Source organism: Takifugu rubripes, chromosome 6, assembly GCF_901000725.2.
Source record: "Takifugu rubripes chromosome 6, fTakRub1.2, whole genome shotgun sequence".
Classification (NCBI taxonomy): Eukaryota; Metazoa; Chordata; class Actinopteri; order Tetraodontiformes; family Tetraodontidae; genus Takifugu; species Takifugu rubripes.
In genome coordinates, this window is record NC_042290.1 from 8766387 (window position 1) to 8787515 (window position 21129).

Sequence of the window (21129 nt, forward strand, 5' to 3'; positions counted from 1 at the left end):
TGTGTGTGTGGGAGGCGTGGCGTCCGTTCCCTCGTCTACCTGCTGTTCCCCCCACTGGCCCTCAGCCACTTTCTGGCTCCGGCAGCACAGGAGACAACATGAGCGGACGAGTTGGAGACATGAGCCCGAAGCAGGATGAGGTCCTAACTGAGGTACAAATATGATTGAAACATCAGTTTTAATCTTTGCTGCGCCTGTTTATACTTATTTACACTTCAGGAACAACCTGTTATTTTTTTTAAGCGCGCATAAGTGAGTTTCCAACTCAATAAATGTTGTATGTGTGATGTCACACTGTTCTAATACACATTGTTCACTTTGGCTTTTTGCCCCTTTGTTACCAGCTTGATGTGATTTCATTTTCTTTTGTCTTTATTGTTGAAGGGACTCGTGGGTTTTGCCCCATTTTGGGGGAGATTGTTTGAAATGAACTCATTCAGGTGGATCACTGATAGCTTAGCACAATAGCCAGGCTGTGCTTTTAATGAGTGATTCATTAGAGAGTTCTGAGCTTTTACTCTAGAGTCTCCAACCTCTGGAGATGAGCTTCGTTTTAACATCTACATACAAGTTGTTTGTGACGGCGAGCGCTCATTTTCTGTCTGTTTGCACAGCTAAATAAAGGTCAGATTTCACCTTTTGTTGGTCGCCTTAGACGTGTCGCTGAGGGGATTTGGAAAGAGTTGCCTCCTTTTTCCCTTCCTGCTAAACATGCCCGTGTGCTGAGCTACTCAGCCACCTGTTCAATCTTTCCATGCAAACACACGTCCGCCGAGAAGCTCCATTTTCCTCTGTTTTTCATGATTCCTGTTCTGATTCTCCAGTTTCGGGGCAGGATCCAGGACATTCTCCCAGATTTGCCCGCGCAGCACGACCACTACCTCCTGCGCTGGCTGAGAGGTGAGACTGGTGGCCTGAAACACACACACACACACACACGCTCACAGAAACTGGCACAAGCAACTTTTTGTGTGTTCAGCACAACAGTCCCGCAGCGACTCAAGTTCAGGTTAACAGGACCAAACACAAACAGGCAGAACAGGAGCCGTGTTGGGAGTCGAGTTTCAGGGCTTCTCGGGGACAATCTGCCACCAAATTGGGCCGTTTGAACGGTTCATGTTTACGGGGCCGCTTCTGACCTCTGACCTCATCGGCGGCTTTATCAGTGCAAACACGCCGTCTCAGCGTTGGCGGTTGTATTTCAAAAGGTTTCAGGTGCCCGGAGCGATTGTGAGGCCGAGGCCGGTGAGCCAAACCTGTTCCTGGTCACCTTAAACTGCAGTTTCACTCAGGTGTGTGTGTGTGTGTGGGTTGTTTCGACACCTGTCGGAGTGAGACGTGTCGGGCTGATGGACTTACTGATTATTTCCTGGCCGTCTGTGACCCCACCCCACCCTGTCTGTAGCTCCCATTTCAAAAACAGAAAATCATGACATGGATTGTGTTTCGCCTCCGTCTGAATTCCCTTCGTCCATTCGCTCCGGTTTCAATTTGCATTTCCAAAGGAAACTGGGAGTGTTGGCGAGACCACTATGAAACCACTTTGTGTGCTGGTGTGTGTGTGTGTGTGGGAAGGGGGGGGGGGGCACACCAGCTGAGAGTGAAGTGATCCCATCAGCTGATTAGATCAGAAGGGAACTCCATCCTTCCTGGATCAAATCAAACTCCTAAACTCAGACTAGAGCTGGGAATCGCTGCGCTGCTGCATCCCCGCCGCTAGGGGTCGCCAGATCTATGGGAAAAGTACTAATTACGCTGTTGGGTTTGTGTCGCGTGCAATCGCGCGCGTCTTTTTCTCTGTTTCAGCGCGAAACTTTAATGCTGTGAAAGCAGAGGCCATGATCAGAAAGGTGAGGCAGCTTTTAAGGCGTTTAACACGCCTCTGGGTTTTATCCTGGTGTGGTTTTTTCAGTCCCTTTCCCCGTCTCTGCAGCACCTGGAGTTCAGGCTGAAGATGAAGGTGGACACCATCATCTCTGACTGGAAACCTCCGGAGGTCGGCACGCTCCAGGCCGAGGCCCTTTCTGCCGCCGGGGAAACCTCCCAACTCAGTTTTCGCCTTTTTGTCCCACAGGTGATTGAGCGCTACGTGTCCGGAGGGATGTGCGGCTACGACAGAGAGGGCAGCCCCATCTGGTACGACCTGATCGGTCCTCTGGACCCTAAAGGTCTCCTGATGTCAGCGAGCAAGCAGGACTTCCTGAAAACGAAGATCAGACACACGGAGATGCTGCGGCAGGAGTGTCGTAGGCAGTCGGAGAAGGTTTGGATGGAATTCCCGCTCTCTCGTTCCTTCCGTCTCTCCCGTCCTTCCTGTAACGCGTCTCCATCTCCTCTCAGCTGGGGAAGAACATCGAAGCCATCACTCTGATCTACGACTGCGAGGGACTCGGCCTGAAGCACATCTGGAAACCCGCCATCGACACTTACGGAGAGGTTTGCCCCCCCCCGCTCGGACCAGAGCAACTCATCCGTTCCACCAGCTGATCCCGTTTCTTCATCCCTGTGTTCCCCTCAGATCCTCACCATGTTTGAAGATAACTATCCCGAAGGACTGAAAAGAGTGTTCCTCATCAAAGGTACTTTGGCGCGTCTGCACATTTTTAAGGGCGTTTCTCCCTTTTTTTCAGGCCTGATTTGTTCTTCTGCCTTGGTTTTTGTCTTTGCCGCAGCTCCCAAAATGTTTCCCATGGCCTACAACCTGATCAAACACTTCCTCTGTGAGGAGACGCGGCAGAAGATCATCGTTTTAGGAAGTGAGTCTTCTGGACCTCAAAGGGACATGCTAACATTAGCATAGTTAGCATGTTCATGGGATTATTGAAATGCTCCATAGCATCTTGTCCATTTATTTGCTCTAACTAATGTGATTTGAGTACATTGTCCATCTGTTGCCATGGCGATCCATCTGATATGGCACAAGCTTGATGGCCTTAGAGGAACCATCGACATCCTCAGCTCAGTTGACCACCGTCCATCAGTTTCTGCTGACGTTCTGGTCTGCAGGTAACTGGCAGGAGGTGTTGCGAGCTCACATCGACCCGGATCAGCTTCCTGTGGCGTACGGGGGGAACCTGTCGGATCCGGACGGCGACCCTCGCTGCAGAACCATGGTGAGGGAGCAAAGAGGAGAGTGCGTGGGCATCGGGTGGTCTCTTATTGTTTTGAATAACCTCGGGTGTCTCGCTCCAGATCAAATATGGTGGAACGGTGCCAAAGTCCTACTATGTCCAGGACTCTGTGAGCGTTCAGTACGACAACAGCGTGACCATCAGCCGAGGGTCCACGCTCCAGCTGGAGTATGACGTCGAAGCACCCAGCAGCCTCCTGAGGTACAGTCCATGCTCAGACTGAGGAGAGAGGGAAACAATAAACACATTTTGGTCAGACAGCAACGTTTCGAGCGCGTTTGTTAATAATTGACCCCTTCCCAGGTGGCAGTTTGCTAGCGACGGAGCGGATATTGGATTTGGAGTTTACAGACGCACCAAGCGGGGCGGCGGACAGAAAGTGACCGACATGCTCCAGGTTCTGCCCAGCGAGCGCTACAACGCCCACCTGGTCCCCGAGGACAGCTGCCTCACCTGCTCCGAGCCAGGAGTCTGTGAGTTCCTTTGTTAGCTTCATATGGAATCATGCTAGCTGCTTCCGCTTTGTTTCTAGGCTAACCAGTTCACAACCCTCTCATATGCTAACGTTGGTGTTCTCCCGCAGACGTGCTGTGTTTCGACAACAGCTACAGCATCCTGCAGTCCAAGAAGGTGAGCTACAAAGTGGAGGTTCTCCCCCCTCCAGAGGAGCCGATGCAGAATCCCCGGAGCCGAGGAGAGCAGAGGCTGCAGTGATGAAACGACTCGACAATCAGTCAGGCAGATTTTTGACGGGAACAAAGGGGGTTCAGTTTGGCCCCCGTCTTTGTATTCACGGTCTTTCATCTTCCTGCGGCTGTCAGGGGTCAAGGGTCAAGCGTTTCATTATCACGTATAGAAGTCCAGCATCTTAAAACAAAACCACTTTAGAAACTTGCAATTAGTGTCAGAGTGCTCATGTTTTTTTAATGTAAAAGACAATGAAAGTGGTCATTTTTACATCTGAGTGAAGGTTTTTATTTTTTCCACAGCAGCCAAATGAACAACACAGACGTGGATTCAAGTGGCCTTTATTTGTATTATAATGTTGTGAACCACTGACCACAGAACTAATTAAGACTTAATTTATGAAAACTGTTCAATTCCGTCATTTGTATATTAATGTTCCTCATATGTGAATTGTTTATTGTGATAAACTGACGCGACTTTTTATAAACCTCACAATGACAAATCGGCTGCTTCGTTTTTTGTTTTTTTTTCCTATGATATCTGATAAACCGGGAACATTTTACATTTCTAAACAAGGTGTTATGCATTGCAGGGTTACAACAATATTATTTCTGTTATGTGTTCAGACTTTTCTAAGCTCTGTAAAAGCTTTAAAGATAAAGATATCTTAGTCCTTATTCTAGTCTAATCTTAATTTACTCCAAAAAAAAAAAAGACCACAGTTGGCATGAAAAATGCTGGAACAAGTGTGATTAAAATAAATAAATACACAAAAAAATCAAACTGAAATGTAATGCGCGAGGTAGCTGCCATGGGGGAACCGTCCAGTAGGTGGCACTAAAACAAGGAAATTACCGCCGACCACGGATCAATATTGGTCTAATTATGAGAATTTGTTAATAAACCTGGGAATAAAAACCAGCCGCGGTGTTTTCTGCAGCGCACTTTAATCCCCGAGGGCCAACTGGCCCATTTATAGCGTGGCGAAATCATTTGAACATCAACTGTAATTAAAACCTTTTTGTCTGAGGGTTTGCGGTAGGAAGGCCGGGCTCCCCGCCAGAGGGATGCGGGATGGTGCAGGGTGAGGATGACGCGTGGGGGGAGGGTGATGGTGATGGTGATGATGATGATGATTGTGATGATGATGCCATGTGCCGTTACATAACAGTTGGCTCCGGATGCAATTGGATGAGAAACCGCAGCAGGAGCAGCATCAGCACCCGCCCGCTGCGTGCCGCATCGCCCCGAGCCGGGACGCAAAAGCTGCGGGGGGGGGGGGGGGGCGGGGGCGTGTGTGTGGACGCTTGCTTGTGTGTGTGCAGGCTCTACCTGTCACTGTCCGGTAGGCGGTGATTAAGGGGGTGTGTGTGACGGCGCGGCAGGGGGCGGAGCCGCACGGACATGAGTAAATGACGTCAGCCCCCAGGTCGCCAAACAGTGAAACAAATATGGCGACAGAATGGAGCGGACAGCAGGGTTACATTCTCACTGTCATTCTGTTTCTGTGGACCGTCGTAGGTGGCCGGACGGAGACGGCGGCCGCGGCCGCGGCGGGGTCCGGCGGCCGCGGCGGCAACGCCAGCCAGGTGCTCGGCATGCGGCTGGAGAAGAGCAACAAGCCGGCCAGCACCAATGACGACGGTGTCATCCAAGTGACTGAGGAGAGCTCCGTGCAGCTCCGGTTTTACGGGGTGCAGCTCCACTCGGGCGTCTGGGCGCAAATCCGTTTCACGGAGGTCACGCACGGCGGCGGGGAGGACGCGGGAGAGGATGTGCGGGAGGCGGTGGCGGCGGCGAGGGGCGGCAGCGGCGCGGCGGAGGCGGCGGAGAGGACTTGTGTGGACTTCACGAAGGACATCAGCGTCGGGAGCTTCATGAACGTCAGCAGTCGGGGCACGTCGGGGGTGCTCACCGTGCACGTTAAGCCTCTCCGCAAGAGCGAACCGCGGAAGGAGTACGCGCTGTGCACGCTGAGCCCCGACGGAGGCGAGTGGGTGCTGCTGGGGGACAGTGATGGCAGGGTGCTGGTGGTGGAGGAGAAGAAGTCCCTGCTGCCCATGTGGCTGCAGGGCATGATTATCTCCTGCCTGCTGGTGCTGTCTGGCATGTTCAGCGGCCTGAACCTGGGGCTGATGGCCCTGGACCCCATGGAGCTCCGCATCGTCCAGAGCTGCGGCACCGACAAGGAGAAGAAATACGCCAGGAAGATCGAGCCCATTCGCAGCAAAGGGAACTATCTCCTCTGTTCTCTGCTCCTGGGGAACGTCTTGGTGAACACCACCCTCACCATCCTCCTGGACGACCTGATCGGTTCGGGCCTGGGGGCCGTGGTGGCCTCCACCATCGGCATTGTCATCTTCGGTGAGATCGTCCCTCAGGCGCTGTGCTCCCGCCACGGGCTGGCCGTGGGTGCCAACACCATCCTGGTGACCAAGCTGTTCATGCTGCTCACCTTCCCGCTGTCGTTCCCCGTCAGCAAGCTGCTGGATTTCCTCCTGGGCCAGGAGATCGGCACCGTGTACAACAGGGAGAAGCTGGTGGGGATGCTCAAGGTGACGGAGCCCTACAACGATCTGGACAAAGAGGAGCTGAACATGATCCAGGGGGCCCTGGAGCTCCGGACCAAGACCGTGGAGGATGTGATGACGCCGTTGGACCACTGCTTCATGATCCAGGCGGACGCGGTGCTGGATTTCAACACCATGTCTGAGATCATGGAGAGCGGATACACGCGTATCCCAGTGTACGACGACGAGAGGTCCAACATCGTGGACGTCCTGTACGTGAAGGATCTGGCCTTCGTGGACCCGGACGACTGCACCACCCTGAAGACCGTCACCAAGTTCTACAACCACCCGGTGCACTTTGTGTTTCATGACACCAAGTTGGACGCCATGCTGGAGGAATTTAAGAAAGGTGTGTCCACACTGTGTGTGTGTGTGTGTTCTTGTACATGCGTGTGCTGTTGTACGACTAGAATGTGCATTTTACATGCAAAGTGAGGACCTTTTGACTGGTGCTGACAACATCAAAGGTCTCTTTGAAGGTTGGGGGTCGGTTGATGAGAGTGAGAGTCCTCACAACGATAGAAAGCACGCGTGCGTGTGTTTGTTGGGACGTTCCACCCGTCGATAGAGCCGTTCAATACAGTTGCTGGGGAGGAGTTTATGCACTGATGCAGCAGCGGTTGCAACATTACACACACACACACACACACACACACACTAATGCTTCCTTAGGATGCATCGTTAGGATATTAACATCCTCATTTCAGACGTGACCAATGTGACCTTTGACCTTCAGTTAACAGGATATCTTATTTTAAAAGATTCTTTCCATTTTGGCCAGATTATGTGATATTTGCTAAGTTTTTGGTTGTTTTTTGTGGTTTTTTTTTTTAGCAAATTAGCAGCTTTTGGGTGAATTATTGCTTTAAATAGACCTTTATACATAAAAATCCCTCTTTATCCAGCTCCATCCTCATGTTCTTCCTGTTACTATCGCGTTAACTACGTTATCCAGGTTAAATGTTCCAGTGAGTGATCTGATCTGGCGCTCGGCAGCTCCGACCTTGAGTCAGAAAACAGGAACTAATCAGTGAAATCAGCTCCCGCGTCACAACGTTTTGATGGGATGACAGTCGGCGCGTTCGGGCGCGCGGGATTAATGTAGGAAATCTCGACGCTGACATCCACACCATGGGCACGGCAGCTGATGATGATGATGATGATGATGTTTGGACAGATTCCCAAAGAACGCTTTAGCGTTTCCATCAAGGTTCTGCAGACGCAGCCGCTTTTCACAGCATTAATATTTCATACTGGAGTCATTGTGATTCCCTCAGTAATCTTCGTACTTTTCCTTCACCCTCCATCTCCGATGGTGAGAAGCGGCATATTTAAGAGCCTGGCTGATGGCGTATTTCACCCGTCATAGCGCCGCGCACTGTCGACCTTGACCTCTGACCTTTACCTCAGGCCGGCGCCCGGCTGCGTTGGCTGCGGCAGCGCGGCGACGCCAACAGACCCGGTTCTGTTGTGACAGCAGAGGATCAGCTGAGGATGACCACTCTCAGAGCGGAGCGGCGCGCCTGGCTGGTACCAAAGGGTTTTGATTCAGCCGGTGTCCTTGAGCCCAGATGATGCGTGAATGAGCGTGAACGGGTGAATACACACCAAACTGTCAGCGGCTGACCGGGAAAGAGGTTATATAAACGCAGCCCGGCTGCATCCTCTTCACAGGCTCCAAACTGGGACCTTTCAGGATATGTAATCAGTAGAAAATCACTTTAAATGAGACGCCAGGATAATTATTGTCATCCAAAGGGGTCTGAAGCTGCAACCGTCTGTTATGTATAAAAATACAGTTTCTTGTTTATCCAGTTTATTCGGTGTCATCATATGTGTCATCTTCGCGAGTCCTCATGATGCTAATTAGTTTAAACGTGAGCTACGTTAGCATGTTGGCTAGTTTCGGAGGTTTTTTTCCGGAGGGTGAAGGCAGCAACAGCGTGACGGTGCTGAGGCGTGTCGGTATTTAAGCAGCACACAGGAGGACGCGTGAGCGGCGGCGGGATCCGACCTCCTCCGCCCTGAAGTGGACACGCAGCCGTGTGAGGGCCTTAAACTTTAATACTGTGCTGTGGTTTTAGTTTCCACATCGGCTCCGCGCTCATGTTGCAAGTTCTCAACCTAAACCGTACAAGAACGTCTAATATAGTCTAGTGATTGGTGTCTGCCGGTCGCCACGGTAACAGGAGCTGACTGAAGTGCACTTTTCGTGCTATTTTCACGCATGTTGTCGGGTAGAACAGAACTATTTTTTTTAAGGCTCTGGGCCGTTTCTCTGTTGTTTTTGTTGTTTTGATTGTGAGACGCCGCAGTAGGCGGAGACTGGCATCGCAGCCTTTTAATGAGCGGCAGACTAATCATTTTCTGTCCTCTCAGCTGCTGCTGCCTCTTCCCCTTCAGTCCCTCTGCTTTATCTTATTTTGGCAGTTCTTCTTAAGCTTTAAGTCCAGTCTGGGCTATTTAAAGACTCCAATCTGTCCAGCCTGCGCTCGGGATAATTCTGCAGGCGGATGGAGCGGCAGCCTCGCTGTATCCCAAACAGAATAAACACACATCCGTCTCCATCCCATCAAACCTGTCTCCTCTTCCTCCCTGGTGTTTGTCGGTGCCCTGCTTTACCCCCCTCCCCAACAGTTGTGCTCTTCACATCCTGGTTTGCTGGAGCCCGTCATGCTTCCTGCACATTCAGTGGTGCGGCGCCGGCGTTAACGTTCAGCTGATTACTCGTGTCTTCAGGTAAATCCCACCTGGCCATCGTCCAGAAGGTGAACAACGAGGGCGAAGGGGATCCCTTCTACGAAGTGCTGGGGCTGGTCACGCTGGAAGACGTCATCGAGGAGATCATCAAATCAGAGATCCTGGATGAATCTGACCTTTACAGTGAGTCAGAGCTGATCGGTCATCTACCGCGGCGAGATAAATACCAGTCATCCCTTATCGGTGGTGACTTACACCCCATCTAATTGGACATTTGACCCTTAAAACAATTTCTAAATTCTTTGTGTTCTAAAGTGATGAATGGCTGCCGTCTGCAGTGAAACATTAGCGTTAGCAGAGTGCTGACTTTTAACCTAGCTTTGATTCAGCTCTATGATAGGTAGCAGTCAGCATTGATGCTAAATTAGCCGCTAGTTAGATGCTAAATGTGCTGAATAGCTTCAGGGCTGAATCCACAGCAGCATTGAGGATTATTTTACCTCGAGCTATTAACTTTTTGTCTACATAAGCTTGTCTCCATCTTTCTGTCCCCTGCAGCCGACAACAGGAACAGGAAAAAAGTGGACTCCAACAAAAACAAGCCCGACTTCTCGGCCTTCAAGCACGTCACCGACAGTAAAGTGAAGATTTCTCCTCAGCTCATGCTGGCGGCTCACCGCTTCCTGGCTACCGGTGAGCGACCCGTGGAAGCACCCCCACTGTCTGCAGACTGAGTTTCATCTTGTTTAGAAAAGACATCCATTTTGGAGTCTTGCTGTGGAGCTTTGACCCCTGCTCTCTGTCACCCCTCCCCCACAGAGGTCAGCCTTTTCAGCCCGTTCCAGATCACAGAGAAAATCCTGCTGAGGATCCTCCGACACCCCGACGTCATCCAGGAACTCAAATTCAATGAGAGCGACAAGCGCTCGCCGCAGCACTACGTTTACCAGCGCGGAAAAGCCGTCGACTACTTCATCCTCATTCTGCAGGTACACACACATTGTACTTCTATCACTGTGAGGACCATCACTGCATTCCTCAGCCCCTAAACCTTTACTTTAACCCCAAATCAGTTCTAACTTTCACCTGTAAACAAAGTCTTAACCCTCAAACATCCATTTGATGGAAGAGTCCTCATTTTGTTAGTGAAAGACTGCATAGGGTGCACACAAACACAAACACAGTGTTGCGTGATGGTTATTAATTACCATTTTCATTAATTAGTTCATCATTTGTGACTGTTGAACCATCATAAACACACTGAGATGTGTGGAGGAACTGTTGTATAGGTAAAAGAAACAGACTAACCCATTTAGAGTGGCCATGAACACAGGTGGAACACAGCTCACTGCAGCCGCACTCACACAGATTGACCTTTAAAGATGCTTAAGTGGATCTTTTCAACTTAAGAATCAACCTTAACGGATAATGTACAGCAACATTTCTCCTCATCTTCAGTTTTTCTGTCTTTGCCCGAGTTCTATTAGGTATTTTAAACCTTTTTAACAAACATTTCCATCCTCTTTTGTTCTGATTTCAACATTATTGCATTAGACAAAACCTCTACTCAACAACCATCGCGTCACCCAACCCAACACCTCCTGAAACTCAGTCATTTACAGAATTTAAGATCAAAATTCAGTCCAAATTATTGTAATGATAATCTCCACCGATTAACAATCAAATCACACAAATATCTTTGATTTCAGACATGAAGAATCATTACATGATGTGGGAGAGGGTTTTACTAGAACCTTCAAATATGTGCAGTTGGATCCTCTGGTGTGTTGTGCTGCAAAATAAATCAAGGATTTTGTTTGAGGAAGAGGGAGGAATATTTTATGCAGCTCAGGTTAGCTCTAAAAATCCTCCTCTGTACCATTTCATGTGGTCGGAGGTGTGTGAGGTCTCCGTGACCCCTGCTGACACATCCCCTTACGTAAGACGCAGGCAGAGCACGGAGGGATTGAAGGGTTAAGGAGGGAGGAAAAGCAGATAGACGGAGAAGAGACGTGAGCAGCAGCAGCAGCAGAGCAGCATCGTAGCAGCAGTGCAGCAGCAGCGTAGCAGCAGCAGCAGCGCAGCAGCAGCAGCAGCATCGTAGCAGCAGTGCAGCAGCAGCGTAGCAGCAGCAGCGCAGCAGCAGCAGCGCAGCAGCAGCATCGTAGCAGCAGTGCAGCAGCAGCGTAGCAGCAGCAGCAGCAGTGCAGTAGCAGCAGCAGCGCAGCAGCAGCAGCGCAGCAGCAGCGTAGGAGCAGCATCGTAGCAGCAGCAGCAGCGCAGCAGCAGCGTAGCAGCAGCAGCATCGTAGCAGCAGCAGCGCAGCAGCATCGTAGCAGCAGCACAGCTGCATCGTAGCAGCAGCATCATAGCAGCAGCGGCGCAGCAGCAGCATCGTAGCAGCAGCACAGCTGCATCGTAGCAGCAGCATCATAGCAGCAGCGGCGCAGCAGCAGCATCGTAGCAGCAGCAGCGCAGCAGCATATGGAGGATAAGATGGCACAGCGAGGGGAGATCAGGAGGAGAGGAGGATAAACGTGTGGTTTTAAATCCTCCCTCTGCACCAGGAGGACAAGAGAACTGCAGCAGACACACACACACACACACACACACACACACACACACACACGCACACGCACACGCACACACACACACACACACACACACACAACTTTAAGAATCAGGTCAAAACAATAATTTCATGAGAAACTTTTGTGTTTTTTTTATTAAAACCTTATGAATCTTTTATCTTCATGTCCTGATTTTCTGAAATTGCTCCTGATAAAATGACTTTTAAATCAAGAGTACTGTTTATTTTTGATTGATAAAAAGGTGGATGTGTGTGTTTGTGTGTCTGTGTGTGTTTGTGCTTGTGTGTGTGCATGTGTTTGATGTGTTTTTGCATGTGTGTGATTGTACATTGAGTCTTGACACCTGAGGTGTGGATAGAGTGACTGGAGACACTCCGCTTGCAACACGAGCACAGCTGCTCCTGTTCCACCTGTGTGTGTGTGTGTGTGTATGTGTGTGTGTGTGTGTGTGTGAGAAAGAGAGAGAGACTGTGTCAGTGCAGCTGTGCTAAAACTTAATATTTAAAGCGTTTGAGTATTTTTGTGTGACCTTCTTGACTCAGTTGCACTAAAAAATGTGATAAATAATAAATGGACTGTGTTTGTGTGTGTGTATGTTTGTTTGTGTGTGTGTGTGTGTGTGTGTTTGTGTGTGTGTGTTGTAGGGGCGTGTGGAAGTCGAAGCTGGAAATGAAAATATGAAATTTGAAACGGGCCCATTCTCGTACTACGGAGTTATGGCACTCAGCTCCCCGACTCAAGGTGAGACAGCACACACACACACACACACTCACACACTCTCACACACACTCACTCACACACACACACACACACACACACACACACACACACACACATAATGTAATTAGGGTAAGTGCATCTCTGCCTTTACTTGTGTCAACAGGAGTCACATTGATGTTTGCAGCCACATCTTGTGGAAAAGAAACAACAATACTTACACATAATTTGAAGTAAATGCATTTTATTGTCCTTGAACATCAAACAAGGCACTTAACAGTCCAATGATAGCATTTTTATTGTCATTTATCCTCATCGATGTATTTTTTCATCATCAATTGCTTTGTTTTTGTTCTGAAAATAATCGTCCAACAGCTTTTTATCAAGAAAACAGAAATATGATTTTAACCTGACACGTAGGAGAGACACAGACACACACTTCCAAAGACTCCCACGTGTTTAGAATGTATGTGGGATGATGGATCTCACAACTTTTCTTGTGTAAGACCTCAGAAAATGATTACAGGGTGTACGACAGTCCATGCTGACCTAAATGAGGAATAAAAATCTCGGCTTTCTTGTGTTTTCCCAGCCGGCTGATCCACTTTCACTAAGTGCTGCGTCAGAGTTTTTAATAGAGCTTTGTGTTCAAATAAACATGTGGAACAGTCAATAGGCTTAGAGTCCAAATCAGGAAAGAATCACTGCAGAGTTCAAACAGTCTGACTTCTCTCGTCTGAGCTGAAAAGGTGACGTCTTTAAAATGAATTTAAGCGGGAAAAGATCAGTTTCACCGTGGATACTAAGTGAGTGGAGATATTTTATAGCCACATAAATCTCTGAGAAATAGAGACAGTTGCTCTTGGTAGCAGATGATCGAAAATTCGAATTTAGATGTGTAAAAGGTGTGTTAGAACACTTATCCTTTTTGTAGATATTTATATGGTAACCTTGGCGACCCCTAGTGGTCCAGCAGCATCATAACTGCTGATAACGGTCCCGTTTGCTGTCTTTCTTCCTCTTTTCTGTCTGCTTCACGCTGGCCTGTTGTGTCGCAGATGAACTGACGTCTTTGCTTCATGTGCACATTATATGCAGCTCAGTGTGCATGCGTGTGCAGCGTCAAATGTCAATCATTTCTCATTCTGAAAGCCCGACATTGTTTTTAACTTTTTATAAAAACTTTGAACATTGTGACCCTATTAAACCAAGTAAAATTTTTAAAAAAAGAAAGTGAATTAAAGTGTAGTTACAGCCTCTAATGGTAAACATACTAGATAAATTCTAGATGAATTCTAATTTTCATTTAGAGACATAACCCGAGTGGGGCTTTTGTAGCGTTCCCACCGATGGCCGCTAGAGGGAGATGGTTTTCCTGAACACCTTTTTGGAGTCTTTAATTGTCTTCTCCTCCAGATTATTCTAAAAGCTAAATAGGTGGACCCTTTGTCACATAAATCAGTCCTGAGAACCACTTGAAACAAGTCTATGGGAGGATTCAGTACCTCAATTGTGAGAGTTGAGTATTAGTTGTATTGAAGATCTAATTTTGCAGATGTGTCAGATGTTTTGTTCACAGGACATAAAAAAATCAGAGTAAAAAAACCCCACGGTGAGACAGCAGAGACTGAAAACTAAAAACCAGCTCAACTCTCTCTCTTTTGTTGCCCCTTCCTCCCCCTCTCCTCTCTCTCAGCTGTCACCCCTCCTCTCTCCCCATCAGTGGCCTCCCCCCCTCCACGACGCCTCTCTCTTAAGAGGTTTTCTCTGTTCACTCGTTTCCCAGGTAAACATTTGCATGGGCCAGAGGAGGGGTGGGGGAGGAGGGAGAAAAGATCACCACTTTTTAAAATCATCTTTTGGGTCTTCATCCAGCAAGTCAGGACTCTGGAAATAAGTTTGACTTTTGACAATTGTCCCCTTTTTGTTGTCTAAATATAGGATTATTTATGTAGGATTGAACCTTATAAATAAGTACATTAAAGTACACAATGGTGTATATTCTGAAATGAGCACACTGAGTATATTTATTGACCTGGTGTACAGAGAAGTGTAGTGGACAACAATATTGTCGTTATCAATGACTCTCTTATCAGAATTTCGGAATCATGGTGTCCTTTTAATCTGAGACATTTGTATATTACTCTAAGTCAAAGGTCAGATTTATTCAGAACATCACAACTCCCCAGAGTTCCAAACAGGAATCTCTACTTTATGCTCTCCGATTGATCTGTTTCGCCAGTTCCACGTGCAGCTTTCTGACAGTTTGAGGGGTCATGTGACAGATGATCTGCAGAAGTTGAGGCTCAATATGTGACGAGTCGGGAAAACTTGCTGGATGGGACTCTGGGTGTGGACTGCTCTCCTCTAACCCTGTCACCACTCGCTTCCTTTTCCCTGGTCTGAGAACAACGGCCGCTCCTGTGACCTCAGCAGGAGCGGCAGCTTCTCCAATTGGGTTCCAGATTCCTGCTGGAAGGAAACATTCGACCTTCTGATTTCTTTCACCAAGTCCGATGAGAAGTCTGACACCTCTTTGAGTAGCCATAATTAACTTAGCATAATGTAGGGCTGAGAAAAGGCTGCCCAGATAGCCTCTTTTAAAACATTATGCTAAGCTAATAAACAGCAATGAAATGCCATCAACTTCTCATCTAATTAGGAAGGCGTAACAAGGATATTTCCCAAAATCTTAAGCTAATACTTTAAGCTCATGTTCTTCCACCCGGGTCCCTTCGCTCATCACTGGCACTTTTTATTTTAACATGTATACAGGAGATTTCCAGACGCCCTCTCCTGCTCCCATATCAGCCCCCCCGACATCACTAAAGCCAGCCAATCACAGATGCCCCCTGCTTTAAACGCAGATGGTCCCGTTTCGTCCCCCTCCCTCACCGCATGCTGCATTGATTATTCAGCAGGCGCGATCTCATAGCGCCACAGTCGATCACAGTATGTGTGTGACGTCGATGCTCACGTGTGTTGTGTGATTCGATGATGTGCTACCGTGCCTTCACACCTTCTCTCCTCCACATCATCGGCATCGGTTGGCTCCATCCCATTTCCTGCTTTTCTCTTGATTGTGGTGTTTTAATGGGCTTTGTGCCCCACTGGGTTCCTCGTGCTCACTCTTGTCTCTGTCGACCCCAGAGTTTCGTTCCCCGTCACACGGGGGCAACCTCAACCGCTCGGCGTCTTTGAGCTGCACCGAGCGCGCTCCGGAATGCGGCTCCGTGGGCGGGAGCGTCACTCAGATCCCAGGCACCCCCTTCCAGTACATACCAGACTTCTGTGTGCGCGCTCTCACGGACCTGCAGTTTGTTAAGGTAACTATCCTGGTGCCAGTTAGCCGCTGGATTCTCACTTTGGAAGATGAAGCCTAGAGCAACGGTGCCCAAAGCCAGTCCTCACAGGCACAGGATGTTTAGTCCAAGGAATGTGGTGAAAGTGTTGGACCGGAGGACTGGATTTGGGCACCCTGGCAACATAGAAACACTATATATTGATGGAGGTTCCAATAACATGAACTGTTTTCTCCTCTCAGGTCACTCGTGCTCAGTACCAGAACGGTCTCCTGGCGTCCAAACTGGACAGCACGCCGCAGTCACCAGAGGGCAGCCGCACCCGCCTGGACACGTCTGTGTCTCTGCCGCCCGTGACGCCACCAGGGATCCGCAACCCCCTGCTGTTGGCCACCCCTCCTGCGGGGCGCCAGGTGTCCAACGCTCCTCCTGCGAGCGGCCGCCCCTCGGTTCCTCAGATGACCTCCTCGTCCGCCCGCAGACCCAGCCAGTCATTGCCTCAAGCGGCGCACCCCCCCAGTAACCTCGCCCCGCTCTCCCTCTCCCGCTCTTCTTCTACAATGAGCACCCCAGCGGGCCCCAACAATCCCCCACCGTCTCAGACTTCCTCCCTCTCCTTTAAGTCGCAGCAGCTCCCGGCCGCTGACGGGCCGGACAGCGGGCCGGGGGAGACCAGCACCCTGCTCAGTGAGCAGCAGAACTGCGTGGGCCCGCGCGCCCAGGCCAACCCCCTCCCACACGTTCACACCATCAGTCACATTCAGACCGAGAGCACCATCTAACTTGGCGCCCCGGGCGGGGGAATAAGCTACCTTTGCACTCCCATGCCTCGCACGACTTCCTGTTGTCTCCCCAACACGTCTGCAGACATCTGGGGGATCAACGCATTTGTGGTTTTAGTAAACAGAGGTCCTCCTTCATCTCGTCCTGCATGTCCCCTCCCAGCACTCCAGGACGGTTAAGAATAGACTTGTAAGAGGCTCGAACGGCTCCAATTACAGGCGCGGCTGTGTCTTCTGAAAAGATCAGTTCACCTAACTGCAAGGAAGCCTTTTACACCCCCTCTCCATCCCAGATGTGCGGCGCTCTGCCTCCACCCCATCCGAAAATGAACCGAGCGGGTTGTACAGAAGCATTTTTCCCACTTCCAGAAAGGCGTTTACGTGAAAACATATAACGAGGAGAGAAGATTGTTGGGAAGTGGTTTCCAGCTTATCGTTTACCATTCTAGAAAATGTATCATAGCGTAGCTGTGACCTGTTGACACCCCGTTTTTGGCCACTCAGTCTGCCCTCACCTGAAGTTCAGTATGTCCTGAGCCCTTAAGTCCCAGGTGACCTGACCTTTAGGTCTTTATTAATGAGATGTTTGCAGGAAACTGAGCCGATATGTCCAGATTAGCGCTGGTGAGCTGAACCCTGGGACACAGGCCAGCGCTCAGAGGAATCGCTGTTGTTGTTTTGATTTAGTTTTTCTTTAAATTGCCATTTTTATCCAGGTGAAACTTCCAAAGATCTTTCCATCAGGGTTTTGTTTGCGGTCCAAATGACCGCAGTTGTGTTTTCTGATAGCATGTTGGCTCGATGTGCTGCCTCTCCTCGAGGCCGACCAACTTAATTTCCCATTTTTGCTGCCTGTGCGTGTTGAACTCAGCGCTCGTGTTCTCACCAACCGTCTCACTTAAGTTCTGACGCAACTTTTGGAAAACACATTAAAAACTTCCCCAAAACACCCTAAAATCAAACTTCCTTTTCAAACAATAAAGATTTCCTTTCTATAACAATAGTGATGGAGAGCAAACACAAAACACAATGGGAGGGAAACCGTTCAGAATTGTTTCATTTTAAAATGACGACAAACTTTAAACTAAAATGAAAATACAAATATGAATAGTTCAATATATGTAATATATTTATATAACTAAATGAGTGATGGAATATATTCTTGTTGATAATAACCTTTTGTCTGAAATTAAGAGAAAAGGTTTACATTTTCTATAGAAATACCCGACAAAAGATTTGATACATGTGATGAAAGTTATACATTTTAACGAATGACTGAAAGAAAAGCACATTTATAGTTAGTTCATGCTGAAGCCAGTTCATATTTAAAATATTTATTTAAAGCTCTATTTATTTCTGTATATTCATATTTCCAATTTTTTGGTTGTTTTATATTTAAGATATTTATTACGAACTGCAAACTTTTGTTCTCCTGTTTTCTTCACTGTGACCAGACTAAGAAACCAGCTCCTTCTCAAAGCTTTACAGCCTCGACCAAACTGCTTCTGAAGCGATTGATTAATCGATTGATTGATTGACTGACTATTACTTCATTGTTACTGGACATGTGATCACTGTGCAACTGGCCTGGATTAAGGTTTGATTTCTGTTTTCCTGCTTGCTGAATGGTTTTAATATAACGAGCTGTGGTGAGGGGATGATTAGCACTCTAAAAAAGGGAAGCAATTAGCCAACAACCTGAAGGAGGGAACGGTTTGGCTGCCAATAGCAGCTGAAGTGTATCGAAATTCCAGCTTTACTGGACCTCTGGGGCTGATTTTTAACCTTTGATGTCTCTGAGGAAGCCATTCTGCGACCATCTCCTGCCTTGAGCTTTATTTAAATGGTCCGATGTCCTAAGCTTGTGTTTCCGTCGTCTTTAACCTTCGACTTAAGGACCGATGCTTGAACAGTGAATACACTCCCGGCACTTCCTCGATGGGATTTAACGTGCATTGAGTTTGTGGCGCGTGGAGCTGCTCGGCTCCCGACAAACAGGACGTTGGTGGACTGAAGATGCAGAGAGGAAGTGATTACCGTGGACAGGAAGTGGCTCACGCCTCACTCTGTGCATGAGGAGCTGAGCTTGGGGGTTAAAGATGCGAGCATGGAACCTGTTTTCTTTCCTCCTGTGACTGTAGAGCTGTTTTCTTTGCAGATGATGCTGCGCTTTATATGACTAAGTTAAAAAATGAAGGAATACCAAGCACTGAGTTGAACAAACCCTTAAACCATTTGAGTTATGTAGCATAAGAAAACATTTTAAAGGTTGTTAACCCAAAGTTTTCCACTTTTAGCGGATAACTGTTTATTTATTTAAAAAAATGAATGGGCGTCTGCACCGTGAAAGCCCGGCTCTTATGATATTTAGATATTTTCTTACAGTGAGGTCATCATGAAGGAGCTCCAACTGAGCTGAGACAATATTTAATTTCCATTTTCTTCACGCATGTAGCAGAAATTAATCTTGATTTTTTTTAAATGACCCTCGAGGGTCCCTCTCAGCACTGGCCCGCAGACTGGGAAAGCTGCTCCTGGCACACATTCCCACTCCTGATTTCCACAAACTAACCGGAAAAGTTTAAGAGCAAAAGTTTCAGTGATGCAGCAACACAATTGGATACACGGGCTGCAGCATTCAGAGGAAATATTCCTGGTTAACCTCAGCTTTTCTGCTTAATATTAACTTGTTGCAGCGTGTCAGCCCCCCTCCTCCGAGGTCTCTGAGTAACCATACCACTGTGCTGGGTAACGCACAGTGTTGCTAACCAGTTGTTTTTGGTACAACGTACAGTTTTTGCAACTGTGACGAGCGCGCTAGCGCCAACGTACATGTGCAGGGAGAATAACGTCGGTTCATTGAAGGGCCCAGATGTCTGAAAATGTGTTTTATTTAAAGAAAATAAGAACATTAAGGGACAATCCTCACTCTGAAATAAGCTCAGACCTGCCTGCTGGTTCATATAGGTCTTGTGTAGCGAATGGTCTTATACTGGTTTCCAGTGAAGCCGCCGGTTGGCTGTCCGACTATGAAAGGGATTCATCCTCCTCATTCATGTTGTATTTACTGTAAACATTGTATTTATTGTTACATTTCTAGGGGGTTATATGCTTGAAGGTGGCTGTGTGAACCGGGCTTCCAGCTGTAAGACGCAGCTTTTATTGGGTGAACTGACCCAGAACTACTGTTCAGTTCCCTGTTTGATGTTTGGGTTGTTGCTTCTGTAAATACTCTGTATATGATGGGCATTTATGTGATGCTGACAGATAAAAAAAAAAAGTCTATTTATTAATGAGAGATATTTAATTTTGAGTTTTGCATTGTTTTGCTATAGGGAAGCATTGAATAGCAATAAACCTTGCACAAAGTTGACCTCAGATATTAATTTTGCCTCTGTCTTCTGTAGCTTCCTCACATCCTCCCCTCTTTATTTCTTCTGCCAACATTGCAGTCCTCCTCTCTGAACCTCACACTTATCTGTCTTTTTTCCCTCTCTCCCACACTTCATTTCCACTTTTCATCCATTTTTTTTTCATTTTTCACCCTGCTCTTATCTTGAATTCCCCCCTCCTGCTGCTCCGAAGTATTGAAATTCCGCCGCTGGCTCCACCAGCAAAGCCATTTTTATTGTCCAGACATTTTTCTGTCTTGGTACCAGTGAGGGGGGGCATGGTTTATCAGCAACTCCTGTAGTGTTGTTTCTAAGCCTCTGCCGGTGAAATGATGATTAGTCGTGGGAAGGTTAAATATTTTCTGGTGCAGGCCTCTCAGGTTAGTGATTTTTCCACTGTGTATCATTCACAAGGGGATTGTTGAATGGAATGCAGAGGAGCACTTCGAAAGCTGATTTTAAGCTATTTGTCCCCCCCACAACAGGAACCACCAGCAGTTGAGATAGAGGGATAGATTATTACAAACAGAAAGCTCATCTTTTTGCTAACTTTCATTCTTAATACAATTCTATACAGTATGCACAGCATTAATTTACACCTTTTTCTGCTTTAATTAGCTTTACTTTACATCAGTAAACATTCAACGTCTCCTGCACAACCAGCCAAGCTGCAATTTTTATTATTTTTGTTATAAAACCAATTGAAACTGTTTACAGTAATAACACCAGAAAGTTTCACTGACCCTCACTAATAACATATAACAATAAACCTCCCCAGATAGAGGTAACAGTAGATGTCTCCTGTCAATCTAACATCACTTTTCTATAAATGGGTCTGCGAATCTGGAAGAAATATTGCACCTTTTACAGTATTACATTTATTATCATTTGTTCCTCTTGTTTGCATTTCTGTTACGGTGTCACAATAAAACACCAAAATATCACCAGGAGTTCCTGTTTCTCTGCAAATCTTAAAAACGAGCATGAATTCGATGGATGGCTGTTGGTTGCGGCTGCCTCGTTACAAAATCAAGCCAATATGGAGGCGTGACTCCGACTTGTTGTTTTTAGGTTTTACTGGCTCTGGCTCTGCAGGCTGATTCCAATTCGCTGCCTTCATGGGGGCGGTGAAATAAAAACATGAGAATCAAGCCCCAAAATGAACGCTCGTGTCAGAGCTCCGCCTGTCCACGGAGAGCCAAAATGGCCGCCACGCAGCTCAGTTGCAGGTTTGATTTTGTTTGGCTAGCTCAGCCC

At 47.8% G+C, this 21129-nt stretch overlaps 2 protein-coding genes across 3 annotated transcripts; both read left to right on the forward strand.

Moving 5' to 3' along the window:
- Positions 1 to 12: 12 nt before the first annotated feature.
- On the forward strand, positions 13 to 4324 carry sec14l7 (SEC14-like lipid binding 7). The gene is made up of 12 exons (XM_011604768.2): positions 13 to 152; positions 825 to 900; positions 1807 to 1850; positions 1934 to 1996; positions 2075 to 2263; positions 2341 to 2436; positions 2519 to 2579; positions 2673 to 2756; positions 3007 to 3113; positions 3193 to 3332; positions 3435 to 3604; positions 3715 to 4324. Exons 1-12 carry the CDS (start codon positions 99 to 101, stop codon positions 3843 to 3845), a joined length of 1215 nt encoding a protein of 404 aa, XP_011603070.1. The 5' UTR covers positions 13 to 98; the 3' UTR covers positions 3846 to 4324.
- An 817-nt stretch (positions 4325 to 5141) lies between these two features.
- cnnm4b (metal transporter CNNM4) lies at positions 5142 to 19863 on the forward strand. Of its 2 annotated transcripts, XM_029837897.1 has the most exons (8): positions 5142 to 6737; positions 9128 to 9271; positions 9647 to 9781; positions 9908 to 10077; positions 12324 to 12420; positions 14093 to 14182; positions 15547 to 15722; positions 15941 to 19863. In XM_029837897.1, the coding sequence occupies exons 1-8, from the start codon at positions 5231 to 5233 to the stop codon at positions 16478 to 16480; spliced, it is 2859 nt and encodes a 952-aa protein (XP_029693757.1). In that variant the 5' UTR covers positions 5142 to 5230; the 3' UTR covers positions 16481 to 19863. The 2 variants fall into 2 exon arrangements, with proteins under 2 accessions (XP_029693757.1, XP_029693758.1); XM_029837898.1 differs by lacking the exon at positions 14093 to 14182.
- Positions 19864 to 21129: the final 1266 nt, after the last annotated feature.

Bases quoted from the DNA above. Each gene is read 5' to 3' on its own strand.
- sec14l7 (XM_011604768.2), top strand. From the start codon at position 99: ATGAGCGGACGAGTTGGAGACATGAGCCCGAAGCAGGATGAGGTCCTA. The intron at 901-1,806 runs GTGAGACTGGTG...TCTCTGTTTCAG, and splicing joins CCTCCTGCGCTGGCTGAGAG to CGCGAAACTTTAATGCTGTG. The intron at 3,333-3,434 runs GTACAGTCCATG...ACCCCTTCCCAG, and splicing joins GCACCCAGCAGCCTCCTGAG to GTGGCAGTTTGCTAGCGACG.
- cnnm4b (XM_029837897.1), top strand. From the start codon at position 5,231: ATGACGTCAGCCCCCAGGTCGCCAAACAGTGAAACAAATATGGCGACA. The intron at 14,183-15,546 runs GTAAACATTTGC...TGTCGACCCCAG, and splicing joins TCTGTTCACTCGTTTCCCAG to AGTTTCGTTCCCCGTCACAC. The intron at 15,723-15,940 runs GTAACTATCCTG...TTCTCCTCTCAG, and splicing joins CGGACCTGCAGTTTGTTAAG to GTCACTCGTGCTCAGTACCA.